Source organism: Myxine glutinosa, chromosome 12 (genome assembly GCF_964187855.1).
Source record: "Myxine glutinosa chromosome 12, kmMyxGlut1.1, whole genome shotgun sequence".
Classification (NCBI taxonomy): domain Eukaryota; kingdom Metazoa; phylum Chordata; class Myxini; order Myxiniformes; family Myxinidae; genus Myxine; species Myxine glutinosa.
Genome location: NC_136272.1, coordinates 96,676,503 through 96,700,698, shown reverse-complemented (window position 1 = coordinate 96,700,698; position 24,196 = coordinate 96,676,503). Strand labels below are relative to the sequence as shown.

The following is a 24,196-nucleotide window of genomic DNA, read 5'->3' as shown; positions in this document are numbered from 1 at the left end:
GCAGTCTCGCCGAGTTCCCGCCCCGCAGCCTCGCCGAGTTCCCGTCCCAACAGCCTCGCCGAGTTCCCGTCCCAACAGCCTCGCCGAGTTCCCGCCCCCGCAGCCTCGCCGAGTTCCCGCCCCGCAGCCTCGCCGAGTTCCCGCCTCGCAGCCTCGCCGAGTTTCCGCACCGCAGCTTCGCCGAGTTCCCGCCCCGCAGCCTCGCCGAGGTCCCCCCCCCCGCCCCTGCAGCCCACCGAGTCCCCCTCCTCCACAGCCTCGCCGAGTTCTTGCCCCACAGACTCGCCGAGTTCCCGACCGCAGCCTCGCCGAGTTCTTGCCCCACACCCTCGCCGAGGTCCCCCCACAGCCTTGCCGAGTTACAGCTCCGCCTCGCCAAAATCCCACCTTGTGCCCTCGCCGAGTTTCCGCTTTGCAACCTCACATTGTTCCCACCTTGTGCCCTCGCCGAGTTTCCACTTCGCAACCTCACCTTGTTCCCACCTCGTAGCCTTGCCTTGTTCTCACCTAGTTGCCAACTCACGTCGTTCCCGCCGAGCAGCCTCACACAATTCCCGCAATGCGGCCTCGCCTAGTTCTCACGTAGTTGCCAACTCACGTAGTTCCCGCCTTGCAGGCTCACATAATTCCCGCAACGTGGCCTCCCCACCGTTCTCCCCTTGCAGCCTCACATATAGCTGCAGCCTCTCATAGTTCCCACCTCCCAACCTCATTTAATTCTCCCCTCAGGCCTCGCTTCATTCTCACCTCACTTAGTTCTCTCCTCGAGTAATCCTCTCCTCGCAGCCTTGCGTACTGCGTAGTTAACCCCTCTTGCCCTCGCATAGTTCCTGCATCGCAGCCTCTCCTCTGATCGCCCCTCACAGCCTCACATAGCTGTGGCCTCACATAGCTGCAGCCTCATGTAATCCCCACCTCGCAGCGTCGTTTAGTTCTCACCTCTCGTAGTTCTCTCCTCGTGGCCTCGCGTAGTTCTATCCTCATGGCCTCGCGTAGTTCTCTCCTCGTGGCCTCGCGTAGTTCTCTCCTTATGGCCTTGCGTAATTCTCTCCTCGTGGCCTCGCGTAGTTCTCTCCTTGTGGCCTCGCATAATTCTCTCCTCGTGGCCTCGCGTAATTCTCACCTCGTGGCCTCGCGTAGTTCTCTCCTCGTGGCCTTGCGTAGTTCTCTCCTCGTGGCCTCGCATAGTTCTCTCCTTGTGGCCTCGCGTAGTTCTCTCCTCGTGGCCTCGCGTAGTTCTCTCCTCGTGGCCTCGCGTAGTTCTCTCCTCGTGGCCTCGCGTAGTTCTCTCCTCGTGGCCTCACGTAGTTCTCTCCTCGTGGCCTCGCATAGTTCTCTCCTCGTGACCTCGCGTAGTTCTATCCTCGTGGCCTTGCGTAGTTCTCTCCTCGTGGCCTCATGTAGTTCTCTCCTCGTGGCCTCATGTAGTTCTCTCCTCGTGGCCTCACGTAGTTCTCTCCTCGTGGCCTCACGTAGTTCTCTCCTTGCAGCCTCATGTAGTTCTCTCCTTGTGGCCTCGCGTCGTTCTCTCCTCGTGGCCTCGTGTAGACCTCTCATGGCCTCACATAGTTCTCTCCTCGTGGCCTCGCGTAATTCTCTACAAGCGACCTCACGTAGTTGTCTCCTTGTGGCCTCACGTAGTTCTCTCCTCGTGGCCTCACGTAGTTCTCTCCTTGCGGCCTAACGTAGATCTCTCCTCGTGGCCTCACGTAGTTCTCTCCTCTCGGCCTCACGTAGTTCTCTCCTTGTGGCCTCACGTAGTTCTCTCCTTGTGGCCTCACGTAGTTCTCTCCTTGTGGCCTCACGTAGTTCTCTCCTTGTGGCCTCACGTAGTTCTCTCCTTGTGGCCTCACGTCGTTCTCTCCTCGTGGCTTCGCGTAGTTCTCTCCTCGTGGCCTCGCGTAATTTTCTCCCCGTGGCCTCATGTAGTTCGCTCCTCGTGGGCTCACGTATTTCTCTCCTCGTGGCCTCACGTAGTTCTCTCCCCGTGGCCTCACGTAGTTCTCTCCCCGTGGCCTCACGTAGTTCTCTCCCCGTGGCCTCGCGTAGTTCTCTCCCCGTGGCCTCACGTAGTTCTCTCCTAGCGACCTAGCGAGCTCTCCTAGCGAGCGACCTCACGTAGTTCTCTCCCCGTGGCCTCACGTAGTTCTCTCCCCGTGGCCTCACGTAGTTCTCTCCTAGCGACCTCACGTCGTTCTCTCCTAGCGACCTCACGTAGTTCTCTCCTGGCGACCTCACGTAGTTCTCTCCTAGCGACCTCACGTAGTTCTCTCCTAGCGACCTCACGTAGTTCTCTCCTAGCGACCTCACGTAGTTCTCTCCTAGCGACCTCACGTAGTTCTCTCCTAGCGACCTCACGTAGTTCTCTCCTAGCGACCTCACGTCGTTCTCTCCTAGCGACCTCACGTAGTTCTGTCCTGGCGACCTCACATAGTTCTCTCTGAGCGACCTCACGTAGTTCTCTCTGAGCGACCTCACGTAGTTCTCTCTGAGCGACCTCACGTAGTTCTGTCTGAGCGACCTCACATAGTTCTCTCTGAGCGACCTCACGTAGTTCTCTCTGAGCGACCTCGCGTAGTTCTCTCCGAGCGACCTCACGTAGTTCTCTCCTAGCGACCTCACGTAGTTCTCTCCTAGCGACCTCACGTAGTTCTCTCCTAGCGACCTCACGTAGTTCTCTCCTAGTGACCTCACATAGTTCTCTCCTGGAAGCATCGCGTAGTTCTCTCACCGTAGCCTCTCGTAGTTCTATCCTCGTGGCCTCGCGTAGTTCTATCCTCGTGGCCTCGCATAGTTCTCTCCTCGCGGCCTCGCTTAGTTCTCTCCTAGCGACCTCACGTAGTTCTCTCCTGGAGGTATCGTGTAGTTCTTTCCTCTGGCCTCTTGTAATTCCTGCCTCGTGTAGGTCCCGCCTCATGGCCTCGCATAGGGCCTGCTTTGCGGCCTTGGAGTAGGGCCTGCATAGGCCCTGCCGCCCGGCGGCCTCACGTCCACTCTGCCTTTTGTCTTTTCTCTGGAACATCTATCTAATTATCTTTATATTTTAGTCAATCATCTGGACTCAAAAAGTAAGAAAATAAAAAAATGCCGTATCTTTTTTGTCATCTTTTTGTAAACTATCTTGTGCTTAATTGAGAGTATTGGCGAGGCCCAGATTTAGATTCCCAATGAGGCTCGTTTTGAAGTGACAGGCACATATGGCCAATTGTGGGATCCATAAATATAGTAAGCCAGGTCAGTTGAGCTGTTTATGTGGATCATTTTTGGCCACAGCATTAGGTACTTAAAGGGCCAGTGGCTTGTCCGGCGAGGTTTAACTTTTACCTTAACTTTTGTGAATGTTCTGGTTGCTGATAGCATGCAGGTACATCACATTGGCTAGTGTCAGGGAAACTGTGTGACAAAGCAGGGCCCATTCTGTAAGAAAATAAGTTTCCTGAATGGTTGCTTTCCCTGGCTTTCCGTTGGCACCAAGTTCTTGTTTTGGTAAATGAATTTGTCACTACCAAACTACAGGAAAACAGTTTTCAAAATGTCCATCAGAACACACTTCTGCAAACTCTTTATCGGTTTTTCTCTGACGAGTTCAGGTTACCGAATGGTTTGTGCCTTGTTTTTGTTACGAGACAAACTCAGGACTAACCAGAAATAATAATCCTCAATAATCGCTTTTGTATCATCCAAATGGTGAATTGTTTTGTGGCCCTGTTGACAGTTTGCAGACATTTCATTGGCTTGTGGGATCAGGCCTCAGCGGAGGATAGCTGCAAAACCTGTTGTGACTACTTTTGCCACAGGCCCTGCTGGCGATGGAAGCCGCGGGGGTGTTGCTTTGGTTATTTGTTTAACCCTCGGACCAAGCGCACAAAGTAAGGTCCAAGGCCGTAGCCCCGAGCTACATGCGGACGGCTTGCGATTTTTTTTCCTTGGTAGGTGCTGCATGGTGAACCACAGATTGCCAGGTAGCTGTATCTGCTTGCCAAGTCATTAACCACATGGTGGAGTGCTGAGGATAAGGTGGTAGATTGCCGACTTTGCTGGAACTTTGCGCTGACCTCGTATTTCCACTTAAAATGTCATGCGCTTCCAACGCAAGGAAAGAACTGTAGTTTAAAAATAAATTGTTTTGGTCGTATAAATAAATAAATAAATAATGGAGTTCTAGCACATTTCATGCCAGCGAGCTTTGTTTGCTCTTGGCTGCATCCATTGGAATTAGTTGGAAAGACCTTTGGCCATGGGATTAGCCTTATTGCTGTACTGGTACCCTATTTTGGCTGAGCCACCAAAACAAGACACTGTGCCTTTAAGCCAACATGATCTGTGCTTGGCACTGGTCTTGGGGGACTTGGGGAGGGGAGGGAGGAGGAGCTGGGAACACGACAGATTTGGTACATTGGCTAGGTATCAGGTGTGATGGTGCACCGGGAATGCGTGTGTTTCATGCCATGCATACCACTGGTTAATCTGGCATGGTGTCTTTGGGGCCTGTTCGTGGAGGGAACCAAATGTGTGATGACTAAGTCAAGTTGTAATTTGATTTTTTAATCCTCCATCACTACGTCATGTCAGTCTTTTAACGATACGCCTTAACTACCACCACCAGTGTTTGACATGGGACTTGAATCAACTGTTTCTTCCCTTGTGTAGTGGCTGCCCGTGCCGGTCTGTTGGCCAACCGCACTAACCCTAAAGTGTCGGTCTGGGATTGTAATGGCGTCACTATTTTAGGAAAGTATGAGATGTCAGATGTTTATGGGGGCATTGCATTCCGTGCACCTAAAAATAGACGGTGGGGTGTTGGTTGAATGAGGCGTGCCATGAGATGAAAAGTCTTATGGGAAGGCAGATTACAGCAAAGGCATTAGACGTCTTGGAACAACCTTTCCACTTTGACCAAATTTCTTGGTAAATGGACTTTCAAGGCTTTGGGGAAATGCAGGAACTAAGTGGTCAGATAAGCCCATAGAGAGCGTGGGTGTTTTTTTCTCAACTGCAGAATATTTTTTTCAATTGATGCCACCACCTTTGTATGTTTCCTTGCCCTGAGATCCGATTGTTGATGTGATCTCATCCATCTCATCCCCCCCCCCCCCCCCCCCACTCCCCTCCTGTTAAGGAGAGCGTCAAGTATGCATATGACCAACAACGCAAAGCTAATTTCATCTTGTGATCTATACTTCCTCTTTCTAACTGCAAAACATCTTTAGGGACCATGTTTGCGTACATAGTGATGGCTTGTTCATGAGGATGCTGGACCAAGGGGTTGCTGGGTTCAAATCCAGCTGAAGGCGGCATTTTTTTTTTTTTTTTTTTTTTTTGTATACAAGATCGAGGCTCGTGAAAGAGCGAACATTAATCACACAGAAAGACAAACAGACACATAAAACAAATAACATCGGGAGCGGTAGACAAGATGGGGAGAGAGGGGGAAGGACACAAACACAACATTTGAGAGCAGGGACCGAGAGACATGGAGACATCGAGAGATCTGTGGGAGGGAGAGGGCTTTGGGGGGGAGGCATGTGAAGGGGGGGAGGCATGTGAAGGGGTGGAGGCATGTGAAGGGGGGGAGGCATGTGAAGGGGGGGGGTGGGAGAGGTATAAACATATGGACACTGCCAGGATTTCCAGGAAATAAGTTGGAATTTCAAACAAGGTGGATCTGGGGTGAATTAGTGGGGGTAGAAAAGATCAAGGTTATGGATGGGGGAAGATAAGAGATGGTGGTGAACAGCTGTTTTAAAGACCTGGAGGGAGGAGAGGGATTGAAGGGAGTGTGGGAGTTTGTTCCACAGGCGGGAGAAAAGAGGAATGAAAGAGTGAAGGTGAGCAGAGAGCCGAGATTTCGGCAGTTTAACCATCAGAGGGTTGCTGGCAGATCTTGTGCGACCTGTAGGAATATTTGGGGGACAGAGCACAGAGAGAGCTGGGGGAGCAAGGCCGGAGAGGAGTCGGTAGAAGACAGAAAGACCACCTACCTGCCTGCGGTGAGTGAGTGAAAGGCCCTCAGAGATAGCTTCATCGCGGGAGATTCCAATGATTTTGAAAGCTTTGGATTCAACAGCGTGAAGCCGAGCCAGGTGTGAGGCAGGAGCACCAGCCCATAGGGGAGAACAGTATTCCATTGAGCTGCGGATGAAAGCCTTGTAAGTGGTGAGGAGCTCAGGTGTGCCGAGGAAGGACTTCGCACGACGGAGGATGCCCAGTCGGCGACTGGCTTTGGAGGCCAGCTTGGAAATGTGGTTTTCCCAAGAAAGATCATGGCAGATAGTGAGACCCAAAAGCTTGAGTGACAGAACTTCTTGGAGAGGATTGTTGAGAAAGTAGATGGGAGGGTTGTCCAGTCGATCTTTTCGGAGAGACATAGTAAGAGAGTGAGATTTGGCAGGATTGAAAGACATGTTCCACTTGTTTGACCAGTCTGTGATTTTGTCCAGGTCTTCAGAGAGTGAGGAGGCTGCAGACTGCCGATCTGAGGGAAGAGGAATGGAGCGGCAGAGAGTGGAGTCATCAGCAAAGAGATAGAGAGGATTTTCCAGAGAGTCAGAGAGATCATTGATAAAGACCAGAAAAAGCACAGGGCCCAGCACACTTCCTTGGGGAACTCCAGCCTGAACAGGAAGGGGAGATGAGAGAAATCCATTCAGGGCCACACGTTGACTACGACCAGAGAGGAAGTCCGCAAGCCATGCATGGAGATTTCCATGGATACCATAGGAGGAGAGTTTGGTGAGCAGAGCTGGGTGCCAGACCGTATCAAAGGCCCTTGATATGTCAAGGGAGACAGCTCTGATTTCCTGTTTGGCATTGAGGACCTCCATCCATTGTTGAGACAGCAGAAGCAGCATGTCCAGAGTAGAGTGACCTGGTCTGAAACCAAATTGATGATCAGAGATCAAGCCATTGGCATTGGGCAGTGTTTAGGATTCTGGTTTTCGGCTTCAGGTAGTCGAGCTAGATCCAGGGGAACTGCCACATCCCTTATAGGATTGTCTGTTAAAAACCCAGCTGGCTCATTGATGACCCACAGAATGGGGAAAATCTGTTGTCCCCACCTGTTCGGGTCGACACGTGATGCTCGTCCACTCGTGGTGGTTCCCTTCCCTTGTTACAGAAAGTTGTTCTGAATGACTATAGGGCCTACCCTTCTCCTGTACTTCCAACCTCGTTTATTTTAAAATCGACATAGTCTGCATGTGAGGTGGAGCACAACAATTGGGAAACTATGGAGAGGGGTGGAGGATAGGGAAGAAAAGGAAGGGTTGAGGAGGAAAGGAGTAGGGAGAGAAGGGAATTTGGGTACATCCAACAATCTAACAATCAACAATTTGAGCTCGGATTGCATCAAGATGGCCCCTTATTAACCAAAACATAAATTATAGGGTATGGTATTACACATTTCTCTGGCAAAATGGGGCACCTAATTCACTGTTTACACCATCTTTTGCCAACGAATAGAAAACGTCAACAAGTCCGTACCCTCGACTATTTCTTGCATGCAGAATTTTATCGGTTCGTGGATCTTCGTGGTGACCCGACGCAAGTCAATGTTCTGCTAATGAGGAATCTAACCTTTGAGAATGTGTGATGTGCTTTGATACAGAGGGTGTGGTAAATTATGGTACAGGTTTGCACTTGTGCGGCCTACCGTTTTTTTCCTTTGAGGCCTAAGTCTGACATAACAGAGATGGGCGTTTACAATGGCCTTCAGGACATTTAAATAATACACAAAGAGCATAGGTCACAGTGTTCCTCCAGAAGAAATTTTACTGATTTCACCATAAAGGACTCTTTTGCTTATTCATCCAAAGCATTCCACCGCGGCTTTTTCGACTGATCCATACGCCCGGTGGACTTTACTCGTCACTGTTGTCCTCGGACTTCCTTTTGTTTCAATTGGTAATCTTTTTCTTTCTTTTTTTGATACACATTTGAAACATCCTTGTTCTGAAAGGCCTCCAGTTTTACTTCCTGATCCACATTCAGTCTCTTGCTCTGTCGTAATTGAGGCTGTTGATGTCAGTGCGATCCTTGGACACTTCGCCCTGGTTGTTCGTGGTAAGACCTGTACCTCGTAATGAGTTAGCGGGAGGCCATTCGGCCTATTAACCTGTGCATTGGTTGCCAACTTATGCTTCTTTGTCCATGCTCTATCCTCTTTTTTTTCATTTAAAAAAAGCAGCGGGTGTGGTTAAAATTTCACCTTTACTGTATATTATTTGGGATTTTGACTCTTTTTGCTTGTTTTGCATTATATGCTAGAGGACATTAATTTACATTATGTGGGTGGGAAAAGGGGGTTGGGGATCGAGACAGTAATATCATGAGTTTATGAGTTGAAACTTTCTGGATTTGTGTAATTTCTCGCTTCATTGTCATGTGCGTGCGTGCGTGCACTCTAATTTGTGTTTCTTTTCTGCGGTCCTCTTGCATCATTTTTGTCATTGCATTGATGGCAGTGCGTCATGTGGCTACACCAGGCATTGGGCAAAAAGTTTCTCATGGTGTCGGCTCCTTGTGGTGGGAATCTTTCTTAAGGAAAAACATTATTTTGTTCGACAAAAGCTGGAAAAAGTTATTGATTTGATAAAGCTAATTGTGTGTGGTAAATTATGGTATAGGTCTGCACTTAAGTGGCCTACCGGTTTTTCCCTTTGAGGCCTAAGTCTGACATAACAGAGATGGCCGTTAACAATGGCCTTCAGAAAATTTAAATAATACACAAAGGGCATGGGTCACAGTGTTTTGAATATTGCAAAAATAAATAAATAGAAGGGGTTATTGCATTATTGCCAACAATTGGTGGGGAAGGGGTGGGAATCATCTTGTTTCTGTAAGGACCATGGAGATGTACAATGGGATTCACGAACACTTGAAATTCGAGACTTTGAAAGTTTCGAAAGTTTGCAAAGAGCGGCATGATCGTGGTGGTTTTGAAGGATGATAGGATTTGCGAATAGTTTGTGTTGCTGCAAAACAACCGAAACTTACCGTCTTTGACAATACGCCAAAAATAAGGAATTGCCAGGAAGGAAGAGGGAGGGGACCCTTATTGGTTGTTTTTTGTTGTTCTTTCTGTAAATGTCAGCGTGAATGTTCATTTTCCAAGTTTAGCTCACGACCACCTTGCGCTGTTGTCCCGTCGTGCGGCTCCTTCGGAGGAAACAAACGTTCTTGTGGTCAAACAAGACCCAGAATGTCTTTGAGACGCCGTGACGGACGTTCACCCGTTTTTTTCAGTGACGTAACAAATGCAACGATCTCAAACCTGAGAGAGCTACAAGAATAGCATTAATAATATAATTGCTCAACATGGTGTTTCGCTCAGAGTCGACAGTTCCTGGGCATTTTGTAAGGAGCAGTAAAACTGCCCATGACTCATCTGAACAGACGTGTCTGTCGCTTGCATGATGTCATAGACGAGTTGCTGTTTTCAGAGCTGCTTTGGGTGAAAGGTTGGGAAACGTCTGTTTTCCGAAGGAACATTCCAAAGGGATGCACTCAGCTCTGCCATCGGGTCATCGGGCCCAAGGCATGCACATTGATCTTCACCTTCCACGTGACCTTTGTGCTGTGCCTCTCCGATCGAAGTTGCAATGTTGCGACGGTCCATTCTGGCTTTCACTTTGACGCATCGCGGGCCGAGGTCACCAACGGAGTAATGATTGTGTCACCCTGTGTTTTGGAGTTTCCATGGCTTTCCGACATGGATGTATCGCTTGGTTCTAACTTCTAATGGTGTTCTTGTTGTTTTTGTTGTTGCCCTCATATCGATGCAGGCATGGAAGAAACGTTGGTTCGTGCTACGTAGTGGACGGTTGAGCGGGGAGCCCGACGTGCTCGAGTACTACAAAAGTGACTCTGCTCGTCGTCCGCTGCGCGTTATAGACCTGAACCTGTGTGAACAGGTGGATGCTGGCCTTTCCTTCGAGCGTAGGGGCTTTGACAACGCCTTCATCTTTGACATAAAGACACTTGACCGCACCTTCTACCTGGTGGCGGACAGTGAAGGGGAGATGAACAAGTGGGTTCAGTGTATCTGTAACGTCTGCGGGTTCAACCCCCATGAGAACGGTAAGAGGCCGCGGGTGTCACGTATTTAGTGTCGGAATGTAGTTTGCTTATGGAAAGTGTGGGCTCTGATGCACGGGGATGAACTTTGTATTCGGGGTGGTTCAAGGGACTTTAGTTTGTGTAATTGAAACCGAACAGGGAGACATTGAAGGAAGAATAAAGTGAAAGGGTAGAAAGCAAAAACTCAGAGCAGAGTTGTCTGAGCAGAAAATGAATAAAAAGAGGGATCAAAGAAAGGGTTGTAGGTGATTGCATGTATGTTTCAAATGGAATCTGCTATGATATAAAACCTCTGATTTATTAATATTCATATATAGTCCAGAATTGGTTGCATTGCTTGTAAGGCCTAGGATATTGGATCAGAATCAAAATTGACATCGATGTCATTTATAGCTGAAAACAGCTGTTCACATGTGACATGTTAACAACCTGGGAATGTGAATGGTTGGCGTGTTGTTGTGGAATTTAAAAAAACCATCACACTCTGAGATAGCAGGTGGTGTGACCTGCTGTCAAGGAATATCCAAGAACACCAAAACACTTCCTACCCGCAATTCAGGCAGGATTTAGTAATTTGGTGAGGGTGCCGATGATAACGCACCATCTCTGCACTATGTATGCCGTAGGATCTGTAACGTCCATTAATGACCATTGTCAACAGACGAGTCCTCCAGATTAATATCCATCTGAGGGACATTGATGCCTCCCCCTGCCTGCAAAACACCAGGATGGCGGTTTATAGCTGGGTTATGATTCGAACCCAGGCTAGACAGCTGAAAGAAGAACCACCTTTAGAGGCCATTTTTCTCCACAGAGCAGGGGTTGGCCTATTTTTGGGCATCGTGGTCCCTTTTTTGAAGCAATGTTTTACGGCCAGATGCCCTTCCTGCCACCAACCCTGTTAGTCGCCTCTTGCGACACACAGGGAGTTACCAGTGAACTGGTACTCAATTTGCCGACCTCGGAAGGATTACAGGCTGAGTCAACCCCCCTGGTGTTAATTCAGCCATCGACCGGGATTCGAACCCAGGATCCAAGGATCCCAAGCCGGCACCCTAACCGCTAAGCCAACACCAGCTGAAAGGCGAGTTGCATACCTTTAGGCTATCCTCCCAGCCTCTAGCATGTTATGGTAAGGAATACTTTGATGACCCCTAAGACAATGTTGTGACTGAGTTTATAAGGAGCCAAACCTTGATATGACATGGGAGAAATCAGAGAAATGATTGTGCTCCCATTTTGCATAAAATTACTTCATTTTGATAAAGCTCAGTCGTACTGATACTTCTGGTGCAAATGTACCTGACAAACTGGGCTTCAGTTTTGTGACAGCAGGAGTCCATCGTCGAGGATGCAGTCTATCGAATAGTATGTTGATGATGTTCTCTGTCTGTGGATAACAAAGATGCCACCGTACATGCCTCCATGGATAGATTTATGGATTGGTGCACATCCCCAAATTATCCCCTCTATGGTTCACGATAAGGATTCAGCCATATATAGGAATGACCTTTCTTTGTCTGTAACCCTCAACAACGGCCGTGTAATGCTCTATGAATGGTAAGTCTTCACTGGCAAACCAGGTATTTTATGTACAGTCGGACCCCGACTTTCGCGGGGGATACATTCCTGGAAGATGCCGTGAATGATGAATCGGCGAATGTGGGGGCATTGTTTGAATGGGGGCCAGGGGGCTTTTTATACATGGTCTAGGCTAGTGGAAGACGCAGCACAAATCAGGACTCGTAATAAAGGGAACAGCAAGAGAAAGGGGGAAACGCCAACAGCAGGATGCAGGGAGAAAATAGATGGAGACGGACAAACGAGGGATGTAGGTAACGAGGAGGGGTAAGGGAAAATGCAAAGGGTGGACAAGATGGACACTTAAGCAATTTTTTGGGAATGGAGAGGGGTATGGTTTAATAGGTGTAGAAAAGATCATGGTTTTGGATGGGAGTTGACTTGAGATGGTGGTGAACAGCTGTCTTGAAGACCTGGAGGGAAGAATGAGATTTAAGAGAGTGGGGAAGGTGGTTCCACAGGTGGGGAAAAAAAGAGGAATAAATGAGTGGAGGTGAGCACTGGTTCTCAATTTAGGCAGTTTCACCAGGGGGGGTTGCCACGGGACAGCGTGCGTCCTGCAGATACCAGAGGGAGGCAAAGCAAGGAGAGGGCAGAGTCTTGACAAGGCGCCACCTTGATGAGGCACCACCAGGTTTTAGAGGAGGGAGACCAGTTTGAAAGCTCATTCTTGAGATTGCACAGATGTTGTTTTCTGGCTCTCCAATGAGTAGACACACTTGTTGCGAGCTTTGTGGCATGATCTGAGGTTGTCTTCAGTTGGATTTGCCTTCCTGGAAAATGCAGGTTGTTCTAAGGCAACTGCCTCACCACAGGATTCAGAGTACCAAGAGCGGTAGCATGGGTATGATAATTGAAGATGAGATGGGATGAATCTGTGCTTAAGAGAGAGCAGGTTTCTGTGGAAGAATTCCCAGGCTGCATTAATATCAGCCGTGGTGGATATAGAAGACCATTCCTGATGTGTAAAAAAAAACAAAACAAAAAAAAAACTAACGATAATTTAATAATTGTTTTTTTAAACCGCGAATATGTGAAGCATGAAAGTAGAGGCAGGTCACATGTTATGAACTGCGAATACGCAGGGTCTGGGAATGTTCGGACAGCGAATGTCGAGGTCCGACCGTACAGATAATATACCGGGTTATAATTCAAACCCAGGTTGAGGGTGCTGTGAAGCAAGGATTCCGATCACTAAACATACGAGTTGAGAGAATAAGAAGTGAAGCTGGACTTTAATAAAGCAGAGATGTTTTTGGCGATGTTGATGGATATTTGATGGTCGGCCAATGGCGGTTGGTGATCAGCTGTTTAATGGAACGGACGATTGGCAAGTAATGGGCAACAAGAAGAAAACAAATCTGAAACAACCTTTTAATGGTTGATGCATGGAATGGTCTCCCTGAAAAGGTAGTGGCAGTCGAGGGGGGTAGATATGTTGAAATTGGAATTGGATAGATGCCTCGATGCACTGCAGATTGAGGGGTGTGGGGATATTGGCAGAACTAGTAGGTAGCTTGTTCGTGTTTGGATGGGTGATGGTTTCTGGAGTTGGTACAGCACAGGCATGATGGGTGGAATGGCCTCATCCTGTGCCAAAGTTCCTTGTGTGTTGGGTCACAATTGAAAAAAAGAGTCAACTACAATACAACAATGACGATGTAGACAATTATAATATCTTAGAACTACACAATTTATCAATCAATAACGTGATTGTTTGGTTGACAAAACAATACACAAAGACTATTGTTTCAGCTCGTGCTTCCTTGAGTCATTCCTGCTCATCCTGAAGGTGTACTCACCAGCCACGGTATCAGTTGAGGCAGTGGCGACTTCTAGGCCTTTACACAGCATTGCGATGGCTAGGCCACCACGTGACTGAAGCACAACAACATTCCTTCGCTCACATATCTTTCTTCATTTGGCGGTGCACTTTTTACGGACCCGCCGTGTCTGCCAGGGTGGCGTTGGCCACTCGGTTTGCTCGACTGCGACAGCTGTGTTGCATGTTCGATGAGTTTTATTCCTCGTAGGAATTTGCCGCGGCTGTCTTTCAGTGGAATTTAGTGACTTTGTTTGCTTATGGAAGGTGTGGGCTCATGGGGTATCTGGTGTATGGGGTATCTTGTAAATGATTTGTGGGAATCACAAAGGTAGAATGCTGAGATGCCTCCATAGTTTTTAAAAGCTTCAAAAGAATGTTGCCTTTGCCGGGCGTTCCCATACGAGCATGTAGTCGGTGGCGCTAGGGTCACAGGTTCAAATCCCATATAATTTTGATTTGTCTGATGTTTGCCATCATCATTTGGTTACATGTAATATGTTTTGACGTCACTTCCCTGCTTGCGATTATAGCCATCCGTGAATCTGAAACAGTGTAAAAATCAAGCAAGGGTGGCAAGTTAACACCAGAATTAAATAGTGGCTGGTGTGACAATGCAACAATTTTAATGGTCCACACGGCTTACCAGAACCCAATTTGCAGTAATTCCGAAAAGCCAATTTCGGGGATGTGGGAGCAGGTTTTAAAATTGTGGGTGGTACGTGGAGGAGAGGCATGCACACTCGTCAGTTCGATGGTTGTCATGTCCCTAGCCTCGAGTACAGATCAAGGTTCCCGCTCTGCAGCGCGCACACAGGCCCGTTGTGGTTTTGACACCGCCCCGTTGTGGGGCCACGACGTCGGTGGCATCTTTGCTCAGCACACAACCAGCAATGCAGGCAGACTGACTAGTGCACTGAACTAAGGTCACAGAGCGGCCATTGTGCGGTGGCAAAGCATAAGAAAAAGACCTTGTGAAACTGGATAACGTTGTGCCGATGTACTTTTTCGCGCACACATCGGTGATTATACGGGCCTTTTATAAGGCAGCTGCTGGGATTATACTCCCGGGTTGCAATGGTCCCCAAATTTTGCTTTTGGGGCACGGATTTGCACCGCCGTCGCTCAAGGGGCCAAATCTCGATCTCTTTGGTTAAGGGATAAGTTTGCTTTGGGTGTACCTGGATTACATTTTTAGTTGATCGGTTTTTTATAAACAAACGATGTGGAAATACCGACGGATATCGCTTTTGATCCAAGGGAGAGGAATGCATGTCCCAATACTTTTGACCAAGTAATGACTGTTACTGTTTATATTTTGTGTGATTGCAGTTTACCTGTTGGTTTCACCGATGATTCTCTTTTGTAAATACCTTAGCACCGGTTGTTTATTTTGCAAAATGATAGGATATTTTCTCGACCAAATAAATCGTCGTGTTTGTATTTCTGCCGAGACAGACCGGTCCTCGTGGACATGAGTTTTCCATTATGATACTTTCATATTGTCTATTAGAATTTGTCGTCTCTCATTTTAAAATCTATTTTATTATATTTTTGCCAGTTTATGTTTGTGTTCAATATTGTGCCTTTCCCATTGGCAGACCATGTGAAGGCCTGCGAAGTGACGGGACAGGTCCGAACGGACTCTGTATCGAGAGCGAGAAGCGGGTCTCAGCCGCTTGTCTCTTTGTCCACCCAGTCTGTGGTAACTTCACCACCACCACCGTACCAGGTGGCTCCTTTGCGCATGAGGCCCAGTATCTGCCAAGAAGACGGTGCGGATGTTCAGGAATACTTGCTCCTGTCCGAATGTCTGACCACAGTGCCATCTCACGACAGGTTAGTTATTGCTTGCACAGGATGGAAACACTCCCGGGTCATCGGTGAGCCCTTGTTGGTCCAGCAGAGGCGATACCTGGCTGACGATATGAGAATATTTAAGAAATCAATTTATTGTCATGGATGATTACCTGTTGGATTGCATGTCTGCACGAAACGGCGATTGTATGTCGGAATTTTGGGAGGTTTTGGCAGGAATTTGGACAGGGTTTTGGCACTCGATGGCGAATGTTTTGTGAAAGACACCGTGGGATACTTGATGTCAACCCGCTAATGCGAGCTGGTACACACAACGTCCACCTGAAGGATGGAACATTCGTTGATGCAGCTCCTTCTGTTTGCCAAGGACCAATCCAGGTTTATAGTCGGGGTCAGGAATCGAATCCAGACGAGCTGGCTCAAAGAAAAGTGCACTACGTTTGCGCATTCACTTCGGACTCGGAAATAGTAAAGCCTGTATACAACCTCTGACTAACTTTACCTGTAATAACTAACATAATTACCCTTTAACATCCACAACCTAATTTGGAATCGATTGTATTCTCACTGCCTTGTGTTTGCTCCCTTTCCCCCCAGCCCTTGCAGCGTGCTCGGTCGAATGCAGACGGAGGAATATTACATGCTGGAAGACTGGAAGGGCAAAGGAACGCAGTAAGTGCATCGACGGGTTTGTGGCAGACAGGTCGCCTTGTCTGGCCTGTCTTTATAACGAAGCTCATGTGTGCGAAGCACTACAGGAGCACCGTAGACATGCTCGACATAACGTGGCCCAAAAATACTGGAGTAATTCTGCGACTTGTGAGCAAATTTTACAAGATGCGTTTTTACCCCTTGGGCATTCCAGGGAAATGAAGTCATTGTCTGTCCATAAAGAAAACTGCTGTCTCTCCGCTGCCTTCCGATCAAAATTGGCAAGAGACTCTGCGCTCGGGTTCCAGACTTATAAATGCATTGACGATCTGCGCACAGTCCAAAGGATCTACGGCACTGTCTCTGCCAATACAATTTGCCTTCTGAATCCATGCACCCGAGAATGTGTTTCGATCATGATTGTCCACATTCGGAGTACACCTTGATCCGCAGCAATCCTCCAGTGTTGCGGAGGTTATTAGCTTGCCCCGTACTCGTGAGGTGACATGTGAGCCACGAAAGGCTAAAAACCCATTGGGAATTTGCAGGTTTACTGGCCTGCTCTTTTCTGAAGGTATCTCGGGGGTTTTGACACTTGCAGCCTAAATGCGGACAGGACAGCTAGCTTTGCATCCGCTGCCGAAGGATGGCATGCTCTGTAAGTGCCCTCTGCCGGCGCTGCACCTGTACAACAGTTTTCGTGTACATTTGAGTTCGTTCTGGATCAATCCCAGATTCCGTAGCTCGATGACAAGGACGCTACCAAATGGGTTACCATGTTCGCCATAAAGGAAGCACCAAAGCACTTGAGTACGTGTGAGATTGCACGACCGACTTTCATGAAAAGGCCAAGGTGTGTGTGTGGTATGTGTTAGGTATGGTTCCAAATTTATCATGAAGAGCCAAGGTGTGTGTGTGGTACTTTAATTTTTGATTTTTATGAATTATATTGAATATAAGTTATTTTATAAATACTATAAACATCGTTTATTGTCATTTATTGTTGTATCCAAATGTGTCTATGGTTCCAAACGTATCTTTTAATGTTTGCAGCAAGGTTTTTTTTCGTAATTAAAAAAAAACAAACATTTTAAACATCCATCCATGCCAAGGTGTGTGTGTGTGGTATGTGTTAGGTATGGTTCCAAATGTATCTTTTTATGTTTGCAGTAAAAAAAATTTTTTTAATATAATTTTTTTTTTCAACGTTCATCCGTGGGGATAGACGTCAACTTTTCAAAAGTACAAGTGCAGCATGTTGGGTAAAATGGAGAAGTTGAAACTCCTGGCTGCATGGTGGCTGCTACTACTATGACTACTGGTACTACCATTACTTTAATTGCCCCAACTAATCCCACCTTCTTTTGGGGTTGGCCACCCGATGCAGAATGGCCAAAGTCTTTCACGAACCAGTTGGCCAGGCCTGACGTTCGACTGGAGGCTCTAACGGATTTGGGTAGGAAGTTGTAATTTGTTCAGGGTGCGGTAGACAGACAATTTGCCTACTCTTTGTGAAAGACACCGTGGCATCTTTAACATCCACCAGGTAACGCAAGCACGTGTCACCTGGGTTAACGTCCATCCGAGGGGACGGTACACTTTGTGATGCAATCCTCTGCCTGTGAAGCACCAATTCGACAGTTTATAGTCTGGTCGAGAATCAAACCTAGGCTAGACAGCTGAAAGGTGAGTGCGCTACCTTTGCACCATCATATCAAATCGGCTGTTACTTGGAAATTGAGTAAATTCATCAAAGGGGAACAGGTAACCAAATTAGGCACACCTATAAAGGGTCTGTTTGGTGGAAATGGTTTACAAGTCATTGCACAAGGCAATTCAAAATCTTCAAACGGCTTTGTGTGAAAATGGAGCAATCTTACTGAACCAACTCAACAAGACCTTTTATTTCTATTTTCCTTTCTCAGAGTCAAGAATCAAGTCTCCACGTCCTCGGAGTCGGATTTGAGTCCCGAGGTTCTGAAGCAAATCGTCAGTCCTCCTTCCGAACCTCAACCTGCAGCCAATGATATCACGCCATTGCTACCTCATGACCCACACAATCTGACCCCGGAGAAAGATCTTTCTAACAATTCTTACATATGCCCGCGAAGGTGAGAATTATTATTATTATTATTATTTTTTGTATACAGAATCGAGCCTTGTGAAAGAGCTAACATTTATCACACAAGCAAATCAAACAGACAAACAAAGTATATAAAAAGGGGAGCAGCAGACAAGATGGGGAGAGAAGGGGAAGCACAAACACAACATTTGAGAGCGGGGACATCGGGAGATGTGTGGGAGGGAGAGGGCTTGGTGGGAGGAGGCGTGGGAAGGGGGCGGGGGGTGGGAGAGGTATAAAACACAAAGAAACAAAGAAAGAACACAAAGAAAGAACACAAAGAAAGAAAGAGAATTCATTTATAAGCAGGTGCTTCATTCCTTCCAACTCCAGATCCTTTTTTTTTTTTTTGTGCAATGATGTTTCCTTTGGATGAATCTTGATCAAAAAGTTAAAGTTGATGATGTAACACTACGCAGGCGGTGATGCAATCCGTTTTGTTTTATACATTTTATTAACTTAACCTCGTCGGTGTGTTTGGTCACTGCTCTCCATGGTGTTTGAAAGTGTCAAGTCTCAAGAAACCCACTTCTGTTTGAGTCGCAAGTCTTTTGGAGGATGATGGTGCAAACCCGTTACAATCACCGCTGAAACCATTCTTTCATCACTTATTTCTTCATACACATTATTAATCCGTCCATCATGGAGCATTTACACCTACTTTACCCTCTTCTTCGGTTGATGCAACATTGTGTTGGGAATTTTAGAAGGTTTTCCCCGATGTGATCATAAAATTGATGTCGGAAGGCTGCTTCTCTTTGGAGCACACAGCGGTCGATGATAACTTGGTATAGACTAGAGTCCCTGTATATAGAGAGTTGTGTCAACTCAAATTTGGACGCCATTTTGTGTCTAAGTGTGTCGGATTAGATATACATGTACATTCGCGATATGGGGTGATATATTCTAAACCTGCTAAAAAAAAATTTACTACACATATTTAGTCTTATTATTACATACAGGTGATATTTGTTTTGTCAAAAACTCAGCTATTGCCGTGAAAAAGAGCTGTGTGGTGATATTAAAAGTGGTATGGCAATGCATATTACAAGCCAACACTGCATATAAGAGCTAACATTATAAGTAAGACAAACCAATGCTGTCGTTCTCTGAATTTTAATAACTTTTAGAAAGGAGTGTGGGCATATCCAATATTTTTTAAAGGGTGCCGAGAGCAATTCCGGTGTAGGACTTCCAGCCGACATATAGTCTAACACACTTAAAACAAATTCTGTACATGGTATTGCCATATTTCTATAGTGTACAACTTTAGTTTTATCGACATTTTTATTCAATTTCCATTGTAATGATTTAACAAGCTGCAAGTCAGCTTCTGTCTCTGACATAAGGAAAACGTCATCGGCATCTAGTAAGATTGAAACGTTCATTTATTACTACACCCTTGCCCAGAACTCTGATGGATATTGCCTGATCGATTAATATGTTTCATAGCTGGCGACTTAATTTTCGACTGCGCCAAGCCGTAATTAAATAGAGAAAAAACTTTTAAAAATACCTGCAGTGTGCACGGTTCGTCTAGTCGAACAGATATGGAAAAGCACAGATACGACGTCGTATTCACCATAACTTGTTTAATTTCACCAGGAACACGATAAGGCACTGCGCCAAAAAGTACAGTGACATTGCCCGCAGACTACCCAACCGCAGACCAGGCAATGTCACTGTACCGGGACATTTCATCAATCAATGACAATATGCGGTCCGCTAGGACTACCCGAAAAAAATTGAGCAGGGTTCTTCCCACGGAAATGCATTTTTGGTCAGCTCCTTGAAGATTATAAACAAACACAAATCACTTCCCTTTAAAAGGGTTTTCAACGGACAGACAACCAAAAAAAAACCGAGCAGATAGAATTGCTTTTGAACATCGATCATCAAGCGGCGTGGGCCTACCTGGCAGAGTCTCGAGGAGTCGATCGCTTTCCAGCTCTTTCGTCTGACTTTCGCTTCCCAAATTTGTCTTCTGACTTTATCACTTGGAAATCTATACATCTTATATTTCCCAGATTGGTTTGACCAACCAAAAGCAGAACAACCAGTCATTTTGTTTGGCAATAAACAACATTCCCGTACCAAGCTGACGTTCACGCACGGTGAAGTTAGACACAAAATGGCGCCACGAAATCACGTGACCAGAAATCTCGGGTCAGCGCATGGCGCAACTCTCTTTATACAGGGACTCTAGTATAGACCATGTTTACAAAGATCACCTCTTGGTGATTGTACAAAAATGTCCGATATAATTCCCTTGCACGAGTTAGGCCTCTGGCCTTTTCATTTCCCGGCCTTCTAGAATGATCCAACTTCTCAAATTTGGAGTACCTCACACAATTGACAAAATTTATTGGTTGATCTATTTGGTATAATATGTGACATTTCTGACGACTTGTTGGTAGCATCTCTGACATCACTGATGTAAATTATGATGTTGCTAAAGTTACTGATGAGACCTATTGACCTCTTTTCCTTATGGATACCGGCCATATTGTGTGGTGTCAAATGGTATATGGGGTTGAGAGAAAGGACGACTGGACTTTGTGTGGGTCTGTGAACAAGTCGAACGCATCGTATGCCAACTACCATGGAAAGTACCATTGCTTCCACAGCGGTTACCATACCAGTTGACAAGATATGCTAACCACTCAGGGAACCATCATTGCTTCCCACAGCAGGTTAGCATACTGGTCCACAAGTTATGCTAACCACCGTGGGAACCACTGTAACTTCCCACGGAGGTTAGCATACCCATCAATAAGGTACGCTCACCACCATCCACCATGGGAAGCAAGCCCCCTCAGAATGGCTAGCATACCTGTCCGTAAGGTATGCTGACCACCATGAGAAGCACAACCCCTCCCCTCCAGAGCGATCAGCATATCCGTCGATAAGGTATACCAACCGCCATGGGAAGCATCATTGATTCCCACGATGGTTATCCATACCCACCCATAAGGTATGATAACCACAGTGGGAACCATCGTTGCTTCTCATGGTGGTTGTCATACCTTTGGCAACTTTCATTATGAGTTCTGCCATTGTGAACTGCTTCTGTCAGCTGATGATGTTTCCACGACGTATAAACCACCGATCTTTGCACACTTCCCCTTTGGCGTAGTTTTCCTTCGTAATTTGTCGAGATCAGCGTTGTTTATATCTCCGAATCATCATTCTGGTGTAATTACTTTTCCTTTCTCTGAAAGGTGGACTGATCATGACATAAGTATGTTGTGGACCCTCTGAGTACTTGCGCTTCAGGTGGTCGAAGCTCATACCTGGTGACCGTGTGTTTTTCATTAATGGCATTTGTTTTAAACTTGTTTTGTCCATTTAGCTTCATGATTTCTTTCCTGTCACATGTCAAGTCCATTTATCTACTGTGTTTGTACATTGTGGTTTATTAATTTCTTCCTTTCTCTCGTCTCTCGTTTTTAAGTCGTGTTCTTCTTCATTCCTTGTGTTGATAATTATTTGGACCAATTGCTATTCTTTGCTCATGTTCGAAGATTCTCCAAAGATTAATCCATGACCTGTTACTCGGACTATTTGCTGTCAAATAATTTATGAATTCTGATCTGGTTTTATAATTAATTCCTCAACGGATACCTGCCTTTCCCACCTACCTGATGATGATCATCAGCGTACGGACCATGGATTAAATACTGGCATACCTTTGGCAACTTCTGTCCGAGCCCTTGGTCTTGATGCGCTACCAGCCCTTGGTCTTGATGATTTATCTTTGAGGTGCTTTCATTCTTATTTGTCACACACATCTGAGTCATGGTCAATGTTGTTTTGTCACATGAAATAAATATTTAATTATGAATCCCTAAGGCATCAAATGTAGGCCTACTTTAATGATTTTTATGAATTATATCGAATGTAAATTATTTTATAAATACTATAAACATCGTTTGTTGTCATTTATTGTTCTATGCATATGATGCCACTCTTTTGTTTTTATTTTTATTTTTTGTACACAAAGTCGAGGCTCATGGAAAAGCTAGAACATTGAACGGATCCGGATGCAACATAAAAAGGAGCAATAGAGAAGGGTGTTTATGGGGGGACACCAGTAGCAGGGTTGAAGGATAAGATAGAGGGGGACTTGGACAAATAAGGGGTGTGGGGAGGACGCATGGGAGGAGTGATGGGGTGGGAAAGATGGATACAGAATCACACTCTAACCACCGTTTAGAGGCCATTTTTCCCCGCAAAGCAGGGGTTGGCCTTTTTCGGGAACCGTGGTTGTTGTTGTTTTTTGGTCCCCTTTTTGAAGCAATGTTTTACGGCCGGATTCCCTTCCTGACGCCAACCCTTTTTGCTGCCTTTAACGACAAACAGGGAATTACCAGTGAACTGGTACTCAATTAGCCGACCTCGGAAGGATGACAGGCTGAGTCAACCCCCCTGGCGTTAATTCAGCGATCGAACGGGATTCGAACCCAGGATCCCAGGATCCTAGGATCCTAAGCCGGCACCCTAGCCGCTAACCCAACACCAGGGTAAACGTGACACTCTGAGGAAGGAAAATCTAGAAATGTAGATTGAGGTGGGCTTGTGGGAAGGAGAGGGCAGAGGAGGATAACGGAGGTAGAAAAGATCATGGTTTTGGATGAGGATCTAAGATGGATGGGAACAGCTGTCTTAAAGACTTGAACGGAAGGATTAGATTGAAGAGGATGTGGAAGTTTGTTCCACAATGGGAAAAATACGAACAAACGAGTGTAGGTGAGCAGCGATTCTCGAAAATTTGATGATAGAACACGTGTATCCTGCACAAACTTGGGGGGAACCAAAGCACAGAAAGAGCAGAGGATGTAAACCAGAAAGGAGGCAGTGGAAGACAGAGAGACCACCGATCTGTCTGTGATGGAAAAGTGATAGGCCCATAGACTCGGCTTCATTGTGGAAGATTCAAATTATGTTGAAGGCCGTGGTTTCCATGGCGTCAAGCTGAGCAAGGTGTGAGACAGGGGAGCCAGCCCAGAGGAGAGAGCAGTCCATCAAGTTGCAGATGAAAGCCTTGTACGCGGAGAGGACTTCAGGTGTTGCAAGGAAGGGCTTTGTAAGATTGAGGATGTCCAGTCGGCGACCGGCTTTGGAAGCCAACTTTGAAATGTGGTTTGCCCAATAAATATCATGGCTGATCGTGAGACCCAAGAGTTTGAATGACTGAACTTCTTCATGAGGTTTGCTAAGACAATAGATCAGTAGATATGGGGGCCGGGGGGCGGGGGGAGGTTTGCCAGACACTCCTTTCGGATTGAGATAGTGAGAGTTTGAGATTTTCATGATTGAATGAAATATTCCAAGTGTTTGACTAGCTTGTGATTTTGTCAAGGTCTGAAGAAAGGGAAGAGGCTGCAGCTTGCCTGGCTGAAGGATGAGGGGTGTCAGGGCAGAGGTTGAAGTCATCAGCAAATATGTAAAGGGGACTTTCCAGAGAGTCAGATGTCATTGATGAAGATTAGGAATAGGACTGGACCAAGAAAACTGCCTTGAAAACTCCAACCTCGACAGGGAGAGATGAAACGATTCTGTTGAGAGCCACATGTTGGCTATGAGAGTAGAGGAAGTCGGTCAGCCATGTGTGGAGTTGGCTTTGGATGCCATACGCAGAGAGCATGGAGAGTAATGCAGGATGCCAGACTGTATTAAAAACTTGAGATATGAACAGAAAGACGACTCTGATCTCTTTTCTGACATTGAGGGCCTCAATCCATTGGGAGAGGCAATGTTGGGAGAGTAGGAGCAGCAAGTATAAAGTGGAGTAACCTGGTCTGAACTGATGATCTCAGATGAAGTCATTGGAGATGAGGATGGATTTCATATAGACTGCGATGATGGATTCCATCCTTGGAATGACCTTGCTGATGACAGTAAGCTGATAGGTCTGTACTTGAGAGGATCAGTTTTTGCTCCTTTTTATTTAATGCAGTGATGTTTATTCGTTGCTCTTTTATTCCCCACGTATGGAACCAACTTCCTCTGTCTCTTCAATTTAATTCTCCCCTCCAAGGCTTCAAGACAGCAGTTCACCCCCATCAACAACCATTATCTTTTTTTACCCCATTAACCCTTCCCACCTCTGTCTGTGTTCCCAG

At 46.5% G+C, this 24,196-nt stretch overlaps 1 protein-coding gene across 5 annotated transcripts in view; it reads left to right on the top strand.

Annotated features, from left to right (window-relative positions):
* Nucleotides 1-24,196, top strand: part of LOC137437651 (GRB2-associated-binding protein 1) — a 161,972-nt gene that overhangs the window by 113,791 nt on the left and 23,985 nt on the right. For all 5 annotated transcript variants that reach the window (XM_068132131.2, XM_068132132.2, XM_078766112.1 and 2 more), the window contains exons 2-5: nucleotides 9,783-10,077; nucleotides 15,082-15,319; nucleotides 15,896-15,970; nucleotides 17,875-18,060. In XM_068132131.2, the coding sequence (XP_067988232.1) occupies nucleotides 9,783-10,077; nucleotides 15,082-15,319; nucleotides 15,896-15,970; nucleotides 17,875-18,060 (794 nt within the window). The remainder of the gene's footprint in view (nucleotides 1-9,782; nucleotides 10,078-15,081; nucleotides 15,320-15,895; nucleotides 15,971-17,874; nucleotides 18,061-24,196) is intronic.